At 51.2% G+C, this 17,500-nt stretch overlaps 2 protein-coding genes across 2 annotated transcripts in view; one reads left to right on the forward strand and one right to left on the reverse strand.

Moving 5' to 3' along the window:
- Window positions 1–6,983, forward strand: part of cdc40 (cell division cycle 40 homolog) — a gene marked incomplete at its 5' end in the record, with an annotated part of 21,887 nt that extends 14,904 nt beyond the window's left edge. Inside the window, 3 exons of the mRNA XM_084453500.1 lie at window positions 3,986–4,062; window positions 5,502–5,646; window positions 6,274–6,983. Coding sequence (XP_084309626.1) covers window positions 3,986–4,062; window positions 5,502–5,646; window positions 6,274–6,451 — 400 coding nt within the window. The 3' untranslated portion in view covers window positions 6,452–6,983. The remainder of the gene's footprint in view (window positions 1–3,985; window positions 4,063–5,501; window positions 5,647–6,273) is intronic.
- A 1,174-nt stretch (window positions 6,984–8,157) lies between these two features.
- The window catches only part of mettl24 (methyltransferase like 24), a gene marked incomplete at its 5' end in the record, with an annotated part of 43,245 nt that continues 33,902 nt past the window's right edge, over window positions 8,158–17,500 (reverse strand). Inside the window, 2 exons of the mRNA XM_084454052.1 lie at window positions 8,158–9,012; window positions 16,181–16,406. Coding sequence (XP_084310178.1) covers window positions 8,695–9,012; window positions 16,181–16,406 — 544 coding nt within the window. The 3' untranslated portion in view covers window positions 8,158–8,694. The remainder of the gene's footprint in view (window positions 9,013–16,180; window positions 16,407–17,500) is intronic.

Below are 17,500 nucleotides of genomic sequence, written 5' to 3' on the forward strand. Positions count from 1 at the left end.
GAGATGGAGGTATGGAGGGAGGGAGAGAGATTGGAGGGAGGGATGGAGGGAGGAAGAGAGAGATGGATGGAGGAAGAGAGATGGAGGGAGGGAGGAAGGGATGGAGGGATGGAGAGAGAGGAAGGGATGGAGGGAGAGAGAGGGAGGGAGGAAGGGATGGAGGGAGGGATGGAGGAAGGGAGGGAGGGAGAGGTTAAGAAGGGGTAAGATGAGGATAGCGGGAAACGTGATGGAGGAGAGCCGATAGACACGGTGTTGTTCACACATCATGCAGGCATAGCAGACACACACACACACACACACACACACACACACACCTAGTTTTACTGGAGCCTCTCAGCTGAGGTTTATCAAGTGACAGGTGTGTGTGTGTGTGTGTGTAAAGGTGTAAAGGTGAACTGCTCTGTGCCAGCTCTGTTATTGCGTCTTCATTACAGAGACACCATTAACATAGAAAGAGAGAGAAGCAAGGAGGAGAGAGAAAGGATGGAGATGGTGGGTTAGAGGAGTAGAAAGAGAGAGAACTGCTTGTTGGAGCATTTCAGTGAAAGGAAAGATGGATGGAGAGAGAGAATGAGGGCAGAGAAGTAAAGAAAGGGATAGACGAGGGAAGGAAGAAAGCTTTATTTATCCCTAGGTGGGGAAGTTTCATTGTCACAGCACAGGTAGGAAAGAGTACAAGAACCATAGGATATATATTTCTATATATCTATATATATAATCAAATAAACACAATAATAAGCGTTTCAATCCTCTAAAACTATCTGTGCTATAATAAATTGTAAATTATGAATCTGAAATAGTAAAATATGCATGACGACATCAGTCAGTTTTAGAAAGCGCAAGTGGAGGGTGTCAGGGCAGACATACTGTACGGCGACGGCAGCATCAGTCAAAGGGAGCGGTCCTTGTACAGTTTGATGGCAGCTGGCGTGAAGCAGCGTAAGAACCGGTCCGTTCTCCACCCGGGGGGGTGGGGCCTGTCGCTGGAGATAGAATATGTCGAATATAACTGTCGTATGATAGAGTATCTGTTACTCACGCCTCTTTTCTTAGCCACAGGCTTGTGGGGGAGGATCAGGCCCTAGTGTAGATGATAGACCAGGGTCTGGCCTGGCTTTAACCCAGGTTATCCTAGTCTAGATGATAGACCAGGGTTTGGCCCGGTTTTAACCCAGGTTATCCTAGTCTAGATGATAGACCAGGGTCTGGCCCGTCTTTAACCCAGGTTATCCTAGTCTAGATGATAGACCAGGGTCTGGCCCGGCTTTAACCCAGGTTATCCAGCTCTGGTGAACAGAACAGTTAAACAGAACACCGGCTCCTTCCCCCCTCCCCCAAACCTCCTGTTCTATTCCTGTCCTCCTCGTTCTTCTCTCCTTCTCTCTCTCTTCTCTCCTTCTCTCTCTCTCTCTTTCTCTCTCTCTCTCTCTCTCTCTCTCTCTCTCTCTCCCTCCCTCCCTCTTTCCCTCCCTCCCTCCCTCTCTCAGCTCCTAATAGCCTGTTTCAGATGGGGTTTATTTCCGGAGCTCCAGAGCCGGGGAGATTCGATGTTCTGTTTGGGCTCCAGTGGGGGTTCACAGTGTTTGGCTTGGCTGGCGTCCGTCCGACGTCGGCCACTGTTCGGGCTAGGGGGGGGGGCCCGTTAAGGACTTCTAACCGACTGTGTGTGTGTGTGTGTGTGTGTGTGTGTGTGTGTGTGTGTGTGTGTGTGTGTGTGTGTGTGTCGTTATCGCCAAAGGCCCGTGTTTGGTGCTGTGTGGAGACAGGAGATGGCGTACTGTCTGTGATAGCTCTGCGCAGTTCGTTCCCTCGAGCAGGCCAGCTGGGTTTCTGAGTGGAAGATGGAGAGAGGGAGGGAGAGAGAGAGGGGCGGAGGGATGGAGTGGAGAGAAGGATAGAGCAGGTGGAGAGGGAGGGAGGGAGGGAGGGAGAGTGGAGAGAGAGAGATGGCCTCATTCCACACAGACTCCCACCGAGTCAGGGAGAAGAAGAACGAGGAGTACCAGCGATTTCACACGTGCGCGCACACACACACACACACGGACGCACACACACACACACGGACGCACACACACAAGGACGCACGGACGCACACACACACGGACGCACACACACACACGGACGCACACACACACACGGATGCACACACACACACACACGGACGCACACAGACACACGGACGCACACACACACGGACGCACACACACACAAACACGCGCATGCACGTCACGCAAAGACATTAGGCGCAATCATACAGCAATCTGCACCCTGTCACACAGATCGTCGTCTCTTGTCACACACACTGGTGTTACATCTGCCCATCTCTCTCTCTCTCTCTCTCTCACACACACACACACACACACACACACACACACACACACACACACACACACACACTGTACAGCTGGATGATGTTGAGCAGACCTCCCAAACACAGATAAGTGGAATGGAGAGAGAGAGGGAGAGAGGGAGAGGGAGAGAGAGAAACGAAGAGAGAGAAACGAGAGAGGGAGAGAGAGACAGAGAAACGAGAGAGGGAGAGAGAGAGAGACAAAAACGAGAGAGAGAGAAACGAGAGAGGGAGGGAGAGGGCTTGAGGGAGAGAGAGAGTGTGTGAGAGAGAGGGATGGAGGGTTAGACAGAGAGAGAGGGAGATGGAGGGTAAGAGGGATGGAAGGTTTTTGGCAGGGTTTGAAAAACAAACATGGTTTAGATACCAGCGCATTGTGTTGCCTCCGTGTGTGAAAGGCGCTACGCAAATAAAATGATGAATAAATCCGATTTGATCGTAGCCTTCGCTTTAGCATGACACGCCAGATGCTTCGCTTCGCTTAACCAGCCGGGAGCTCGACTTTGGAAACGGTTTGGGGAAGAGCAGCACTTTCAAAACCACTTGGCAGGTGACTGAGTGAGTCATCTGAACAACAATCTGAAAAAATATCACGTTCCAACTTCAAGTGCTCTTGTCACACACACACAGCCACACACTGGTGTTTCTGCCCCCTCTCTTTCTCTTTCTCTCTCTCTTTCTCTCTCTCTCTCACACACACACACACACACACACACACACACACTGTACAGCTGGATGATGTTGAGCAGACCTCCCAAACACAGATAAGTGGAATGGAGAGAGAGAGAGGGAGAGAGAGGGTGGGAGGGTTAGAGAGAGAAAAACATGAGAGAGAGGGAGGGTTAGAGAGAGAGAGAGAGAGGGATGGAGAGAGAGGGATGGAGGGTTAGACAGAGAGAGGGAGATGGAGGGTTAGAGGGAGAGAAGGTTTTTGGCAGGGTTTGAAAAACAAACATAGTTTAGATACCAGCGCATTGTGTTGCCTCCGTGTGTGAAATGAGCTATACAAATACAATTTGACTAAATTTGTGTTGTGATTTGATCATACAGTACCCTTCATTTTAACCCAACACGACAGAATGTTACCCTCTGGGGAACCCTCTATTGGAAACTGTTTGGAAAAGGGCAGGCACTTTCAAAACTACTTGGCAGGTGATTGGATGAACCATGTGAAAAAAAATCTTATCACGCGCCAACTTCGACCGCGCCTCGCTGTCACAAACCCGCCCAGCGTAGCCGTTTGCGTTTCAAATTCCTCAGAACCAACGCTGATCGGCAAGATCGTTTCCCGATCGGGCCCAAAATGTTCTCCGTCGAGGGCGTCCAAGTGTCCAAACTAATTTGCGAGTTGAGTGAGCTGGTGACATCAGGCTGGTGTCACGAGGCTTGATCTTCACTGAGGTGTAACGCTGACTGGCTCTGGGGGGCTATAGAACAGCCCTGCCCCCCCCCCCCCCTGCTGGGGGGTCCCGCTTAAGAGCCGTGTGTGTATTAAGGTGACCTTCGAACCTGCGGTGGGCCACGCTGACCGTAAATCAACCGCGAACCCTGGCTAACGTAAACCGTGTGTGTGTGTGTGTGTGTGTGTGTGTGTGTGTGTGTGTGTGTGTGTGTGTGTGTGTGTGTGTGTAGGGACATTCCTGTGGACTTCAAGTACATCGCGGAGCCCAGCATGCACTCAATGCCGGCCGTCACGCTCTCCCCTAATGGTGAGTGTTCAGTTGTGGTTTGATGCACACGCACACACACACGTTAACGCACGCACACGCACGTTAATGCACACACACACGTTAACGCACACACACGTTAACGCACACACACACACACGTTAACGCACACACACACACACGTTAACGCACACACACACACACGTTAACAGACCCCGCATATTCTCACATATAGCTTTATATTCCTTTTGTCCCTTCCTCCTTCCTTCCCTCACTCCCTCTCTCCTTCTCTCTCCCTCCCTCTCATTCTCTCCCTCCCTCTCTTTCTCTCCCTCCCTCTCTTTCTCTCCCTCTCTCTCGTTCTCTCCCTCCTTCTCTCCCTCCCTCTCATTCTCTCCCTCTCTCTTTCTCTCCCTCCGTCTCTCTCCCTCCCTCTCATTCTCTCCCTCCCTCTTTCTCTCCCTCTCTCTCATTCTCTCCCTCCGTCTCTCTCCCTCCCTCATTCTCTCCCTCTCTCTCTTTCTCTCCCTCCTCTCTCCCTCTCTCTCGTTCTCGCCCTCCTTCTCTCTCTCTCCCTCCGTGTAGAGGCCCACGTGTAGAGGCCCACGTGTAGAGGCCCACGTGTAGAGGCCCACGTGTAGAGGCCCACGTGTAGAGGCCCACGTGTAGAGGCCCACGTGTAGAGGCCCACGTGTAGAGGCCCACCTGTAGAGGCCCACCTGTAGAGGCCCACCTGTAGAGGCCCACCTGTAGAGGCCCACCTGTAGAGGCCCACCTGTAGAGGCCATGCTGGGTTTCTCCAGTGCTTTCTCCGGCCTTCAGATAAGGGTCTACGGACCGAAAAGTTGAATTAAACTATTTCAGTGTAACGGACAGTGTGAGGGAGTTTTCAGTTTTTCAGTTATTCTGTATCGCCATATTACTACTATATATAATCATTCTATTATACTATAGGGTTACTATATTCTATTATACTATGTTGTCTCCATGTTGTTTGCTGGTGTCTCCTCCTGCGTTGTCTCCCTGTGCTGTCTCCTGGTGTCTCTCCCATGCTGTTCTGGTGTCTCCTCCTACGTTGTCTCCTGTCTCCTGGTGTCTCTCCCATGCTGTTCTGGTGTCTCCTCCTACGTTGTCTCCCCTGCTGTCTCCTGGTGTCTCCTCCTACGTTGTCTCCCCTGCTGTCTCCTGGTGTCTCCTCCTACGTTGTCTCCCCTGCTGTCTGCTGGTGTCTCCTCCTACGTTGTCTCCCTGTGCTGTCTCCTGGTGTCTCTCTCCCATGCTGTTCTGGTGTCTCCTCCTACGTTGTCTCCCTGTGCTGTCTCCTGGTGTCTCTCTCCCATGCTGTTCTGGTGTCTCCTCCTACGTTGTCTCCCTGTGCTGTCTCCTGGTGTCTCTCCCATGCTGTTCTCCTGGTGTGTCCTCCTGCGTTGTCTCCTCTCTCCTGGTCTCTCTCCCATGCTGTTCTGGTGTGTCTCCCCCAGGTAAGTGGCTGGCCTGTCAGTCCATGGACAACCAGATCCTGATCTTCGGAGCCCAGAACCGCTTCCGCCTCAACAAGAAGAAGATCTTCAAGGGTCACATGGTGGCGGGCTACGCCTGCCAAGTAGACTTCTCTCCAGACATGAGGTGGGTGGTTGTGGTGTGCAGCGCCCGGCGGGCCTCTGTGCATTCTGGGACGGCGGCCAGGAGAGAGAGGAGCTGAGGGAAAAAAACTAGAGATCTGTCAAAGGTTCAGTCGAACGCTAAAGCGTGACTCGACAACGTTGAGTGAGGAGAGAGCGGTCCTTTCCTCTCCTCTCTCTCCCCTCGTTCGCTCCTCTCCTCCTCTAACATCCCTCCTTCCATCGGGGCCAGGAAGCAGGCCGTGGCCCTCAGCGTTGAACACGCTCAGTTCTTCCAGGAGAGCCAGCGAATCCAGCCTCACGTCCTCTTTTAGACGCCCCGATTAAGACCTCCTGGCCCCCCGCCCACAGACCCCCCCCTCCCCCCGTGTCCTATCACCCAGCCCCGGTCCAAAGGTGTCAGAGCTTTCCTTTAGTAACTATGGCAACAACCATAAGAGGCAAGACCCAAATTTACACCGTTCCCAGGGGGTAATGAAACCAGAGCGAATATTTAGCAGGGAGCCTAACCTCTCTTCCTCATTCTGTTTCATCCTCTCTCTCTCTCTCTCTCTCTCTCTCTCTCTCTCTCTCTCTCTCTCTCTCTCTCTGTTTCTCCCTCCCTCTCCCCCCCTCCCTCTCCCCTTTGTAGTTACGTGGTGTCCGGCGACGCCGACGGAAAGCTGAACATCTGGGACTGGAAGACCACCAAGCTGTACCACCGCATCAAGGCCCACGACAAGGTGTGCATCAGCGCCCTGTGGCACCCCCACGAGACCTCCAAGGTCATCACCTGCGGCTGGGACGGCCAGATCAAACTCTGGGACTAGACCCCCGCTTCCTCGAGGTGAGGGGGGGGGGCGGCGGAGGACCACAACTGCTTTTTGCGTCGGGGGTGGACGGGTGGGTAGCGCTCTCATTGGACAAAGGTAAAGAAAGGAGGTTTTCCCGTTGGGGAGGGGAGGTTATCCTCTCTGAGGAGGAGAGGAAAGGAGGTGGAGCCTGTAGATGTTTTGTATCGCCGGGCGCTAAGCGGTAGGGGCTGGTATCCAGTCCTGATGTAGTGTTGTATTTTATCACCCCCGTCTCAAGCAGAGGTGATGTGGTGCATTGATGTATATTGAAATGGAACACGCGCACACACACACATACACACACACACGCGCGCGCACACAGAGCAACAGTGTATCAGTAATATCTTACATTGACACATTCAGTTTGATGTTTTTATTTTGTCTTTTTTCTGTTTTAATCAGTGTCAGTTTCCACGCAAACAATTTTTTTAAAGCCTGGTAAAAAACAATCGGTTCCTTGATTTTTTTTTACATGTATGACTGTCCCTTTGTGAGAAATAAAAAGTTTTGTACATTTTGCCTGTCAATGAATTTCTTTCTCGCTTCTGATCTCAAGCCCCCAGAGAGAGTTCCATCGCTTGTCATTAATTATTAAATCGCAGCGCTGGCTTTCTACCATTCACTCCACTGAAAAAAAAACTAGAACTAAGGACATCGCCACATCAAACCCCTCTCTGAAAGCAAACTGTCTTCTAGTCTACTACAACTTCATAGGATTTGGGGGATTTTCAAATGTTTGGAGTTTTCAGAACGCATCGATTGATTTTGTAATTAATTTACTGTTTTTGGAGAGCTTTCGGAGAACAGAGGAGACGATTCATAACAGAGAGAGGTGAAGGCTAAGAGCAGGAAACCACATGAGTCCTTGTGCTGCCTGGATGGACTTTATCACAATATCACAATATCCCTATTTTTGGAATGGGAAATTCCTTATTGCCTAAGGAGGAGGCAGCTGATTTAATTGCTGTTCGAGCTCCACACTGTCAAGTAGGAAAAGGGAATCTATTATAATTGTCTCCCAACATTTTAATGTTTTTTTAGTTACTTATCCTCCATATTAGGGTACCCTGTTTACATTATAACATATAGAACCTCACTACAAAATCATACACAATGCACATTCTTCATATTGAGAGGTGTCGTCTACGACCTATGTAGATAGTTCCCATCTCTGGCCCTCTCATCCCAGGGCCATTGTCATGGTAGACGGTCTTTTCCCAGGCGCCGTCCGACTGTGTCCATCAGTCCGTCTGTCTTCCTGGCTGCTTCTCTGGTCCGCCCCCTGGGCAGGCGCCTCCCCCTTCAATCACAACCCCACCCCCCCAATCCCCAGCCAGTAGAGTCACCTCCCGGCTGCCACAGACCAAACAGGCATGTCTCTCTCCTCTCACCTCTCACCCCCGTGTGCCTCCCGGCTGTGGGTTCCTGTCTCCCCCTCCTCCCCTGAGAGAGCTCAGATGGTGGGATCAGGGAGAGATCAGCAGCCCCGCACTGCAGAACCAGGCAGAGCGAGTCATGTATCTCAAACACCCAGAAGGAGAGAGATATGGAGGGGGGGGGGGGAGGGATTTAGAGAGAGATGGAGGAAGGGGGGGGGGGGGAGAGATGGAGGGAGAGAGAGGGAGGGAGAGAGGGATGGAGGGAGGGAGAGGTTAAGAAGGGGTAAGATGAGGATAGGAAAATGTGTAGATGGAGGAGATCCGATAGATAGGTGTTGTTCACGTCGTGCAGGCATAACGGACGTCTACACACACACACACACACACACACACACACACAGTCCAATGAGAGCAGGGCCCAGATAAGGACATGACAGGGACTGTATCCCAACCCTCCCACTCATCCTGTCCTAGGTCACTTAAGACATGGGGGAAGGGGTGGGGGTGGGGGGGGGTATAGGTCAAGGGGAGGTGAAGCTCAAGGGGAGGTGAACCATCGCTTGATGTTGAGCTAGCTTCATAGGGTCGTGTTTACATGTCACACACAGGTCACTGGCTTAAGACTTTCAGTCAGTCAGCCTGAATCCAGAGGCTTTGGTCAGTAATATCCTGAATCCTGAGGCTTTGGTCAGTAATATCCAACAGAGGGCCCCGCGGGAATGGACGACCTGTTTATTGTTCCATCTACTGCCAAAGAACATTTCCCAGGATGCATCAGAACATATCAATGCTTCCCAACTCTCATTGGCCGGAGGGAATGAGAGAGTCCAGCGTTGAGCGTCACGGCCGCCACTGCGTGTTCACCCAGCCTAGCGTGTAGGCGCTGCTGGCGTTGAGGACGTTCCGGTGCAGGAAGAGGCGTGGCCTGGCGGGGTCGCTGTGGCTACGGAAGAGGCGGAAGTGGGCGCGCTCCAGCTCCCTCAGCAGGCTGAACCAGTAGCGCACCACGGAGGGCTCGTCCCCGCCCACCTCGAAGCCCGCCCAGTGGAGGTGGAGCTCCAGCAGGAGCTGGCCCACCGAGCCCAGGACGCCCTCCAGGACCATGTTCTCCAGGATCTTCCACTCGGCGCTCTCCATGTCAGCCTTCAGCACGTCCACCTGGAGAGAGACAGAGAGAGAGAGAGGTATTAGTATCGAGACCAGCTGGGCTGCGTTCCAAATCACATACTTCATTGTTTCTTTTAAATCTGCTCTCATTGTGTTTGTATGATTTATGTTTGTATCCTTCTCCTTTTATGTAAAGCACTATGTGCTACATTGATGTGTATGAATGGTGCTATATAAATAAAATGACATTGACATACTCCCATACTGTAAAGTATGCCCAAAAAGGTGGTAATATGTCCGAATACATAGTATGCCACATGCAGTACGGCAAAAATACCAGGATGTCCTACTATATCGCCGTATTTTGCAGTTATGCAAGCCAGCAGACTTTACTCGATTTTCGGACCCACAATCCATTGCACAGCGGAAATTACGTCACGTGCGAGTCGCGTCAGCTGTGGACGAATGTCGCTTTACGGACTGTGACACGTGGGTTAATTTCAAGGCGCAATGTTATGACAAAGTGGTAAGTCCCAATTGTATGCATACTACGTGCAAACTACGTACTTTCTAGGGGCAGCTGTAGTACATACTGGTAGTAACTAAAAAGTCGAAGTATGCGACGCAGCCCACGTTTCTCCGGAACCATCCACTCTGCTTCCCGTATGTCTGCCTGCAGCCTGGCCACCTGCCTGAGTCAGCGGTTCTCGCGACAGAGAGACATAAAAGTCAGAAACGCGGAGAGACGCGACGGGATGAGGTTAGAATAACATGACCGAAACGTCACGGTGCAACAATAAACTGCCAAACGGGAGCTGTCTGTGGTGTGCGGACCCTTTATTTTTTATTTGTTTTCCCTTTATCTACTTACGGCTTATGCCCCTGGATCCAGCACCCACCTAAACAGGTTATTTTGGATGTGCGTGTCTTTCATTTCCTTCATAGAATAACATGAGCATCACAGACTCCGAGGGAGGAGAGGAGGGAAGGGAACGCTAGCGACCGAGAAGGAGGGGTGAGAAAGGGCTGACGGCGGAGGTGTAGAGAGGTCCGTGGGAGGAAAAGTGTGATGAATAAGTAAGTATTTGAATCTTAATAATGCCCCGGAGGAGGAATCCATGTGGAATTAAACTCAGTGAGTCTAGAAACTTGGCAGGACTCGGCCTATTAGGCCCGGAGGCAGCTACTTAAAGCCGTTAGGAATGTTGAAGACATAAACTTTTGACCCTACGAGTGTTTAAAAGCCTCATTAGTGGAAGTGTGGGGTTTGGCGCCTGGTGGTCCTATAACTTTCTTCCACCATGTTGGATGATTGTAGTCACCAGTGATATAGGCTACTGTGTCTATAACATATCTTATACTGGTGACATGTACTGTAACATATCATAAGATACAACATATAATAGCAAATCAAGATAAATTGCCAAGTCACTGGTGACACTTACACTATATTGCCAAAAGTATTCGCTCATCTGCCTTTACATGCATATGAACTTAAGTGACATCCCATTCTTAATCCATAGGGTTTAATATGACATCAGTCCACCCTTTGCAGCTATAACAGCTTCAACTCCTCTGGGAAGGCTTTCCACAAGGTTTAGGAGTGTTTATGGGAATTTTTGACCATTTTCTTCCAGAAGCGCATTTGTGAGGTCAGACACTGATGTTGGACGAGAAGGCCTGGCTCGCAGTCTCCGCTCTAATTCATCCCAAAGGTGTTCTATCGGGTTGAGGTCAGGACTCTGTGCAGGCCAGTCAAGTTCTTCCACACCAAACTCGCTCATCCATGTCTTTATGGACCTTGCTTTGTGCACTGGTGCGCAGTCATGTTGGAACAGGAAGGGGCCATCCCCAAACTGTTCCCACAAAGTTGGGAGCATGGAATTGTCCAGAAACACTTGGTATGCTGAAGCATTCAGAGTTCCTTTCACTGGAACTAAGGGGCTGAGCCCAGCTCTTGAAAAACACCCCACACCATAATCCCCCCTCCACCAAACTTAACACTTGGCACAATGCAGTCAGACAAGTACCGTTCTCCTGGCAACCGCCAAACCCAGACTCATCCATCAGATTGCCAGATGGAGAAGCTTGATTCATCACTCCAGAGAAAGCGTCTCCACTGCTCTAGAGTCCACTGCATCCGAACAAATACGTCTGCGGACGTGAGAGGACATTTTAATAACTTGACGCTGGCGTAGAAAAAAATGTTTTCAACGGCTGATTTGTGACTTGCAGAACGAGTTACGGCACATTGCAGCTTTGCATTGCACTTGGTGATGTATGGCTTGGATGCAGCTGCTTGGCCATGGAAACCCATTCCATTAAGCTCTCTATGCACTGTTCTTGAGCTTATCTGAAGGCCATATGAAGTTTGGAGGTCTGTAGCGATTGACTCTGCAGAAAGTTGGTGACCTCTGCGCACTATGCGCCTCAGCATCCGCTGACCCCGCTCTGTCATCTGTTGGATGGGTGAGTGAATACTTTTGGAAATATAGTGTATCTATAAAATATCATAGCATATGACGTTCCTCCCAATGAGCCCTGTATGAAAAACATGCAGAAGAACAGGTGCTCTTCAGTCCGTTCCCTGACCAAGACCTGGACTGGGCACTTGGACGTGGTCCCTGGGCGCCACTGACAAGGCTGCCCACTGCTCCTGGCTGCCCCTGGAGGAGGACGGCTTGGATGGGAGAAATGCAGGGAACAATTTCCACCGACGACCCCCGACAATTTAATGTGTGTACTGTGTGCCGTGTCTCCGCTCACTGTGTGTGTGTGTGTGTGTGTGTGTGTGTGTGTGTGTGTGTGTGTGTGTGTGTCACTGTGTGGCCGAATAAAGAACCCCCCCGCCTCCGGTCCTGTGATTACATTTAATAACAACACAAGTTCAATACCATTTGCGATTGGTCAAATCATCGATTTGTTTGGTAGACCAATCACATTAGCGCCAATTGACTCCAAGGGGCTCTTTTAGCAAAGTGATGAGCTACTATCACACTGAGTCATCCTAAAACAGTCCTCCGCTCGACAACTTAGTAGAGCGAGAGAGATGTCAGCTGGCCCTCTGACAGAGAATCCCAGAGCCGCTCCATCCGACTAATAAAAGGGTCGTAACATTTCACCACACGTTATTTCTTTAGTGCGCAACTAAATCCCTGCCCTCGTTAGTCTGCCCCCGAACAATTCAGCTGGCCTAAAGCAGCAATCCCCTAAGAAGCAGCGGTCCAAAATGAAGAGCTCTTGGCTCTCCGCGTTCCTCTCCGGGGCGAGGTACGACTTCCTGGGGGGAAATGAATGTCTCTTAATTGGATTAACACCTCCTATAGAAGACTTCACAGGGACTGTGTGTGCGTGTGCGTGTGTAACATCCCACCGGGACGTCACACACCTCTTCCTGTCCGAATCCCCTAAGACCAACACGTTACCAGCATGTCTGAACAGCCACAGCGGGAGGGGGGGCGCAGGGGCTGTGAACTCTGGCGAGGCGCCAGTCTGGCATTGGTGTGTCTGTATATGGCGGTGTAGCCCCAGAGACATCCCAGAATGCACTGCGGCGCAGCAGGAGCGCCAGTTAGGGCCTGTCCCCACTGGTCATCTGTCACTCGCGGGGAATGCACATGTGTTGGTGTGCCCTCCGCGTTTTCATTGCTTGGGTGGGTGTGAAGGGTTAGCATTTAACTAGGCTAACTTTCCTCCATTTTTTGATCTGAGCTGCGCGGGGAAACGGGGGAAACACACCTACCCTCTCCTGATTGGACATCGCTACGCGGAAATTAGCATAAAATATGCTAATTATCTCTAGTTGCCCCGCGACCGGAAGATCCTTCGACTCCACCTTCCTGCAACCGCTCACCATTGGTTTTGAATTGGACGCGGAAATTGACGCGAGTGACAGTTGACCAGTGGGGAGCGGCGCTTAGATGGCGTGGGCCTAGAGCTGGTTGAGAGGAGAGGCACACCTGGGAACAGATAGTGCGCTCAGTTTGTCTGGGAAGTGGTGGAGGTGGGAGAGACGGAGAATGACTTCACCCACGAGGTAACCGTGGTACAATAGACAACAACACAGCTCGGAACTAAGATGGATGTTAGCTAGCTTCGTTAGCCAAACCAGTAGATAACAACGCACTACGCGGTATTTTGCGCATACAAAGGACATCGCGAACATGCTCTCAGATAACAGTTGGGGTGGGAATACTTTGTGTACGACTGATTTAATTAGACACAAGACAGAAATGCTAACAAAACAGTATTACTAAAGTTTCACTTAGCATTGGGCTGCCATCTTGTTCACGACTTGCGGAGCTAGCTGAGGGTAGGGAAAGAACTGGTAGGCTACGAGTTCAGGAGATGAGAAAAAAAGTTGTGAGGGGTGTTCCAGTTAAAACTGCAAGTTGAATCACACTTCACGAGCCAAATGGAAAGCAGCAAGAGATACTGTAGCTTGGATATCGGGGCAATGTGAAATAGGGCAAGGGAGGGAGAGGTGGAGATGGTGGGCGTCCTTGTGTGTCTGTAGGGGTGATCTGGCCTAATTTATGGTCTGTATTGGGATGAGGAGAGTGGGGTAGAGAGAGAGAGATCTGTTATTTTGTGCCTCAACTGAGGCTGTGGCCTACTCTTCCTTCTCTCAAGGTCAGATCCAAAGTCACTGTTTCAGCAAGAGGATCATCCATATTGAAATCTAGGCCTCAACAGAGATAAACACACGCACCGCTTCCCAAAACCACTCTCCAACGGTCACGACCTCGAGAGGATGACCTCTGAGTGCCCGATGTCCACTTATCTCTGAGGAGAGAAGGCTTGCAGAGGGGAGCGACAGTTCTGACTTGGTGACACGGATCCCCGATGGTTTGGCCTGCGGCGTTTCCTGCAGAGTGCGACAATTTCGACTAACGACGTCGACGGATACTCGTTGAGTAAGCACTCCAACCGGGGCCGGCGGCATGGCCCGCGGCGTGTCAGTGGACCGTCTGCCTCCTCGTCTCCCTCCCTTTGCCGCGAGTGACTCATTGTTGTTCATCAAAATGTCTGCGGCAGGCTCTTAACTTCCACTAACCGACTCAGATAAGGGCGAAAGCCCTTTGCAAAATGTTTAATGAGTTCACTGTAGGCTAGATACAAGTCGCACGCCGCAGTAAACAAATACGTCTGCGGACGTGAGAGGACATTTTAATAACTTGACGCCGGCCTAGAAAAAAATGTTTTCAACGGCTGATTTGTGACTTGCAGAACGCGTTACGGCACATTGCAGCACGCGTCAAAGGGGAAATTTGTAATCCACTTGCGGTCTCTAAACCCCATCGGGCGCAGTCCTGTTCAATTCGTTTTGCAGACGTTGCGACGGCTCACAGCCTCTACAGACCACAGGGAGACAGCTATTTGTCTGCATGTGTGATTTCCATCGGGCGGGAGATTAAGCCTTTTGTGCTCTTTAATTAGCGGAGACGAGGGGGGAAACGACGCCCCCCCCCCCACCCCGGAGACCCCGATCTTAATGAGAGGAATTGAATTACATCTCCGACGGATCAGCGGGTTCCGGCCCGCCCGGGTACCCAGAATCCTCTCCTGGGATCCCCCCCTCCCACAGCCGGTCCAGGACTGAAAGACTATTTTAGTTTAGTTTTAGTTTACTTTTTAAAAAATCAGCGTGTGTGTGTGTGTTTGTTGTCACCAGGTGTGTGTGCGCGCTTTTTTTTTTTTTTTTTTTTTTACTTGTCCCCGCGTCCTCCCGTTCGCTATGACAAATCGCTCTCCGGTAGATTGGAGAGTCCTGTGAAGTGTTGTGGCCTCGTCCCCATGGCGACGGGCTCTGAGTCATTCGTGACACCGTAGGGGCGCCGATAAGAGAGACACACAAATGCATATTTGGACCTTTAGAAGACAGCAGTCAGTCTTCTCCTCCATCACAGAAGCCAGGAGAAAAGGCCAAGAGAAGAAGAGCAGCTTAGGAGACCGATTTATATTTCCACTGATTAAACTGTTGCCTGGTCCGTACCCCCCCCACAAAATGTGGCAGGAGATGAATTAGGTTGAGTAAACTCACCTTCTGGAACACTCCGCCAAAGCCTGAAGGGGCTATGACTCAAAAACATGTTGATATATTCTGCGTCGAGGCCCGGCTAAAAAGTTTGTTTTGTGTTAAGATAAACGGTTCTGCCCCCTCCTAACCTCTTCCTCTCACTACAAACAGACCGGTTTCACTCCTCATTCATTATCATTTCAATACTGTGTGAATTGTGACGCAATTACTGTCCTCTCGCATCAACAATCCCTGACCCTTTCATGATGTGTGTGTGTGTGTGTGTGTGTGTGTGTGTGCACGTTCCTGTCTCTGTGTGTGTGTTTTTGCGTGCGTGTGTTCCTGCCTTTATGTGTGTATGAGCGCATTCCTGCCAGTGTGTGTGTGTGCACCTGGGTGTGTGTGTGCGCGTGCACGTGGGTGTGTGTGTGTGCGCGTGTGTGTATGCGCGTGTCTGTGTGTGCTCATTCCCGTCTATGTGTGTGCGCGTTCCTGCCTATCCTGTATGTGTGTACATGCGCATTTCTGCAAGTGTGTGTGTGCGTGCATGAGTGTGTGTGTGTGTGTGTGTGCATTCCTGCCTATATGTGTGTACGTGTGCATTCCTGTAAATGTGTGTGTGTGCACGCCACATTGATCAGGTATGCAGATCCACACACACACACACACACACCACCAGCCCCCGCTGGCACCCGGTGGAGCTTCACGCCCGGCATGATAATGTCTCCAGGAGGAAGTGCACAGCGGTGGGGTGAGCGAGTTTCTCAGCCTGGGGCGAGGGACTGAGACAATGAAGGGATGCATTAGGAGGAGAGAGAGAGATAGAGAGAGAGAGAAAGAAAGAGAGAGAGAGAGAGGAGGAGAGCTGGATGATAACCCGGCCGGTGCTACTTTTTCCCGGGTTATTTATCCGGTATACGGACCGCGTTCGTCTCCGGGACCGAACCCCCCCTGGTTCTCGCGCGGACGCGTTCTGTTCGTTTGAGGCCTATGCGCTCGTGAGCGAAGAAACCGAGCGCGATCGATGGCGCCCGTGATGGACGAGGCGAAGGCGCCACCCCGGGGGCCTGTGGTTTCGTTTATCTCGTCCCCATTTCATTTCATCATTTTCACCCTGTTTCCCAGAACCCCTCCTCCCACCAACCACCCTCCCTCGCCCCCCCCCCCGTGTCACTTCCTGTCCCCCGACCCCTCTCTGACCTGCCGGTGTCCGAAGTCGTTGAGGATGGCGGCCAGCTTCTTGGTGTTGGCGTGCTGGCGCCGGGCGGGGATGGCGGGGTTGGGGTCACGCCAGTCCACGGAGAGGCGGTGGAGCCACATGTCGCCGCTCTGCAGGTGGGGCTGGCGCAGGCCGGGGTCGAACACGTGCACCTCACAGCCCCACGCCGCCAGAGAACGCTCCAGACCACGCTCCTCTGCACCCAGCCTGGAGGAGAGGGGGAGGGAGAGAGAGGGAGAGGGAGAGAGAGAGAGAGGGAGAGAGAGAAAGGGAGAGAGATAGGGAGGGAGAGAGAGAGGGAGAGAGTGGGAGAGAGAGAGGGAGAGAGAGAAAGGGAGAGAGATAGAGAGGGAGGGAGAGATAGAGAAAGGGAGGGAGAGAGAGAAAGGGAGAGAGATAGGGATAGAGGGAGGGAGAGAGAGAGGGCGAGTGGTGGGTTAGAGGGAAGATGAATGGATAGAAGACACACATACGCTCTCCCTCTCTCTCTCTATCACACTCACACACACGCCTCTCTCTCTCTCTCTCTATCTCACACACACACGCACACTCATACCGTACTGTGGTAAAGGAAACCTGGGAGGAGTGAGGTTGGCCTGGTGACCTGCGGCCGCTCCTGGACTTCGAGCCGGTTCTGGAGACTGATAAACAGACCGAGCCGGGAGCGCCGGAGGTTGAGGGGAGTGGCTAGGCGGTCCGCCAGGACGACAAAGTCCCGCGGAGCTTGTAGGCTGGGGACCATTTATTATATATATATATATATATATATATATATATAGTATGTAATAATTTCTCTATATATATTTAACATATTTGATCATATTAAATATTATTAATATATTTCAAACAGCCAGTGAGAGACCAGGGCGGACAGGGCCAGGGTAGCGCCATGGACGGCAGTGCAGTGCAGTGCAGTGCAGTGCAGTGCAGTTCTATCTATCTCTGTCTGTCTGTCTGTCTGTCTGTCTGTCTGTCTGTCTGTCTGTCTGTCTGTCTGTCTGTCTGTCTATGCATGCCTGTCTGTCTGTCTATCTATCTATCTATCTATCTATCTATCTATCTATCTATCTATCTATCTATCTATCTATCTATCTATCTATCTGTCTGTCTGTCTGTCTGTCTATGCATGCCTGTCTGTCTGTCTGTCTGTCTATCTATCTATCTATCTATCTATCTATCTATCTATCTATCTATCTATCTATCTATCTATCTGTCTGTCTGTCTGTCTGTCTGTCTGTCTGTCTGTCTGTCTGTCACCTTAAATGTTATGTGCCTAACGTGTTGTGGGTGTGATAGTGAAG

Source organism: Borostomias antarcticus (assembly GCF_949987555.1).
Source record: "Borostomias antarcticus genome assembly, chromosome: 19".
Taxonomy (NCBI): domain Eukaryota; kingdom Metazoa; phylum Chordata; class Actinopteri; order Stomiiformes; family Stomiidae; genus Borostomias; species Borostomias antarcticus.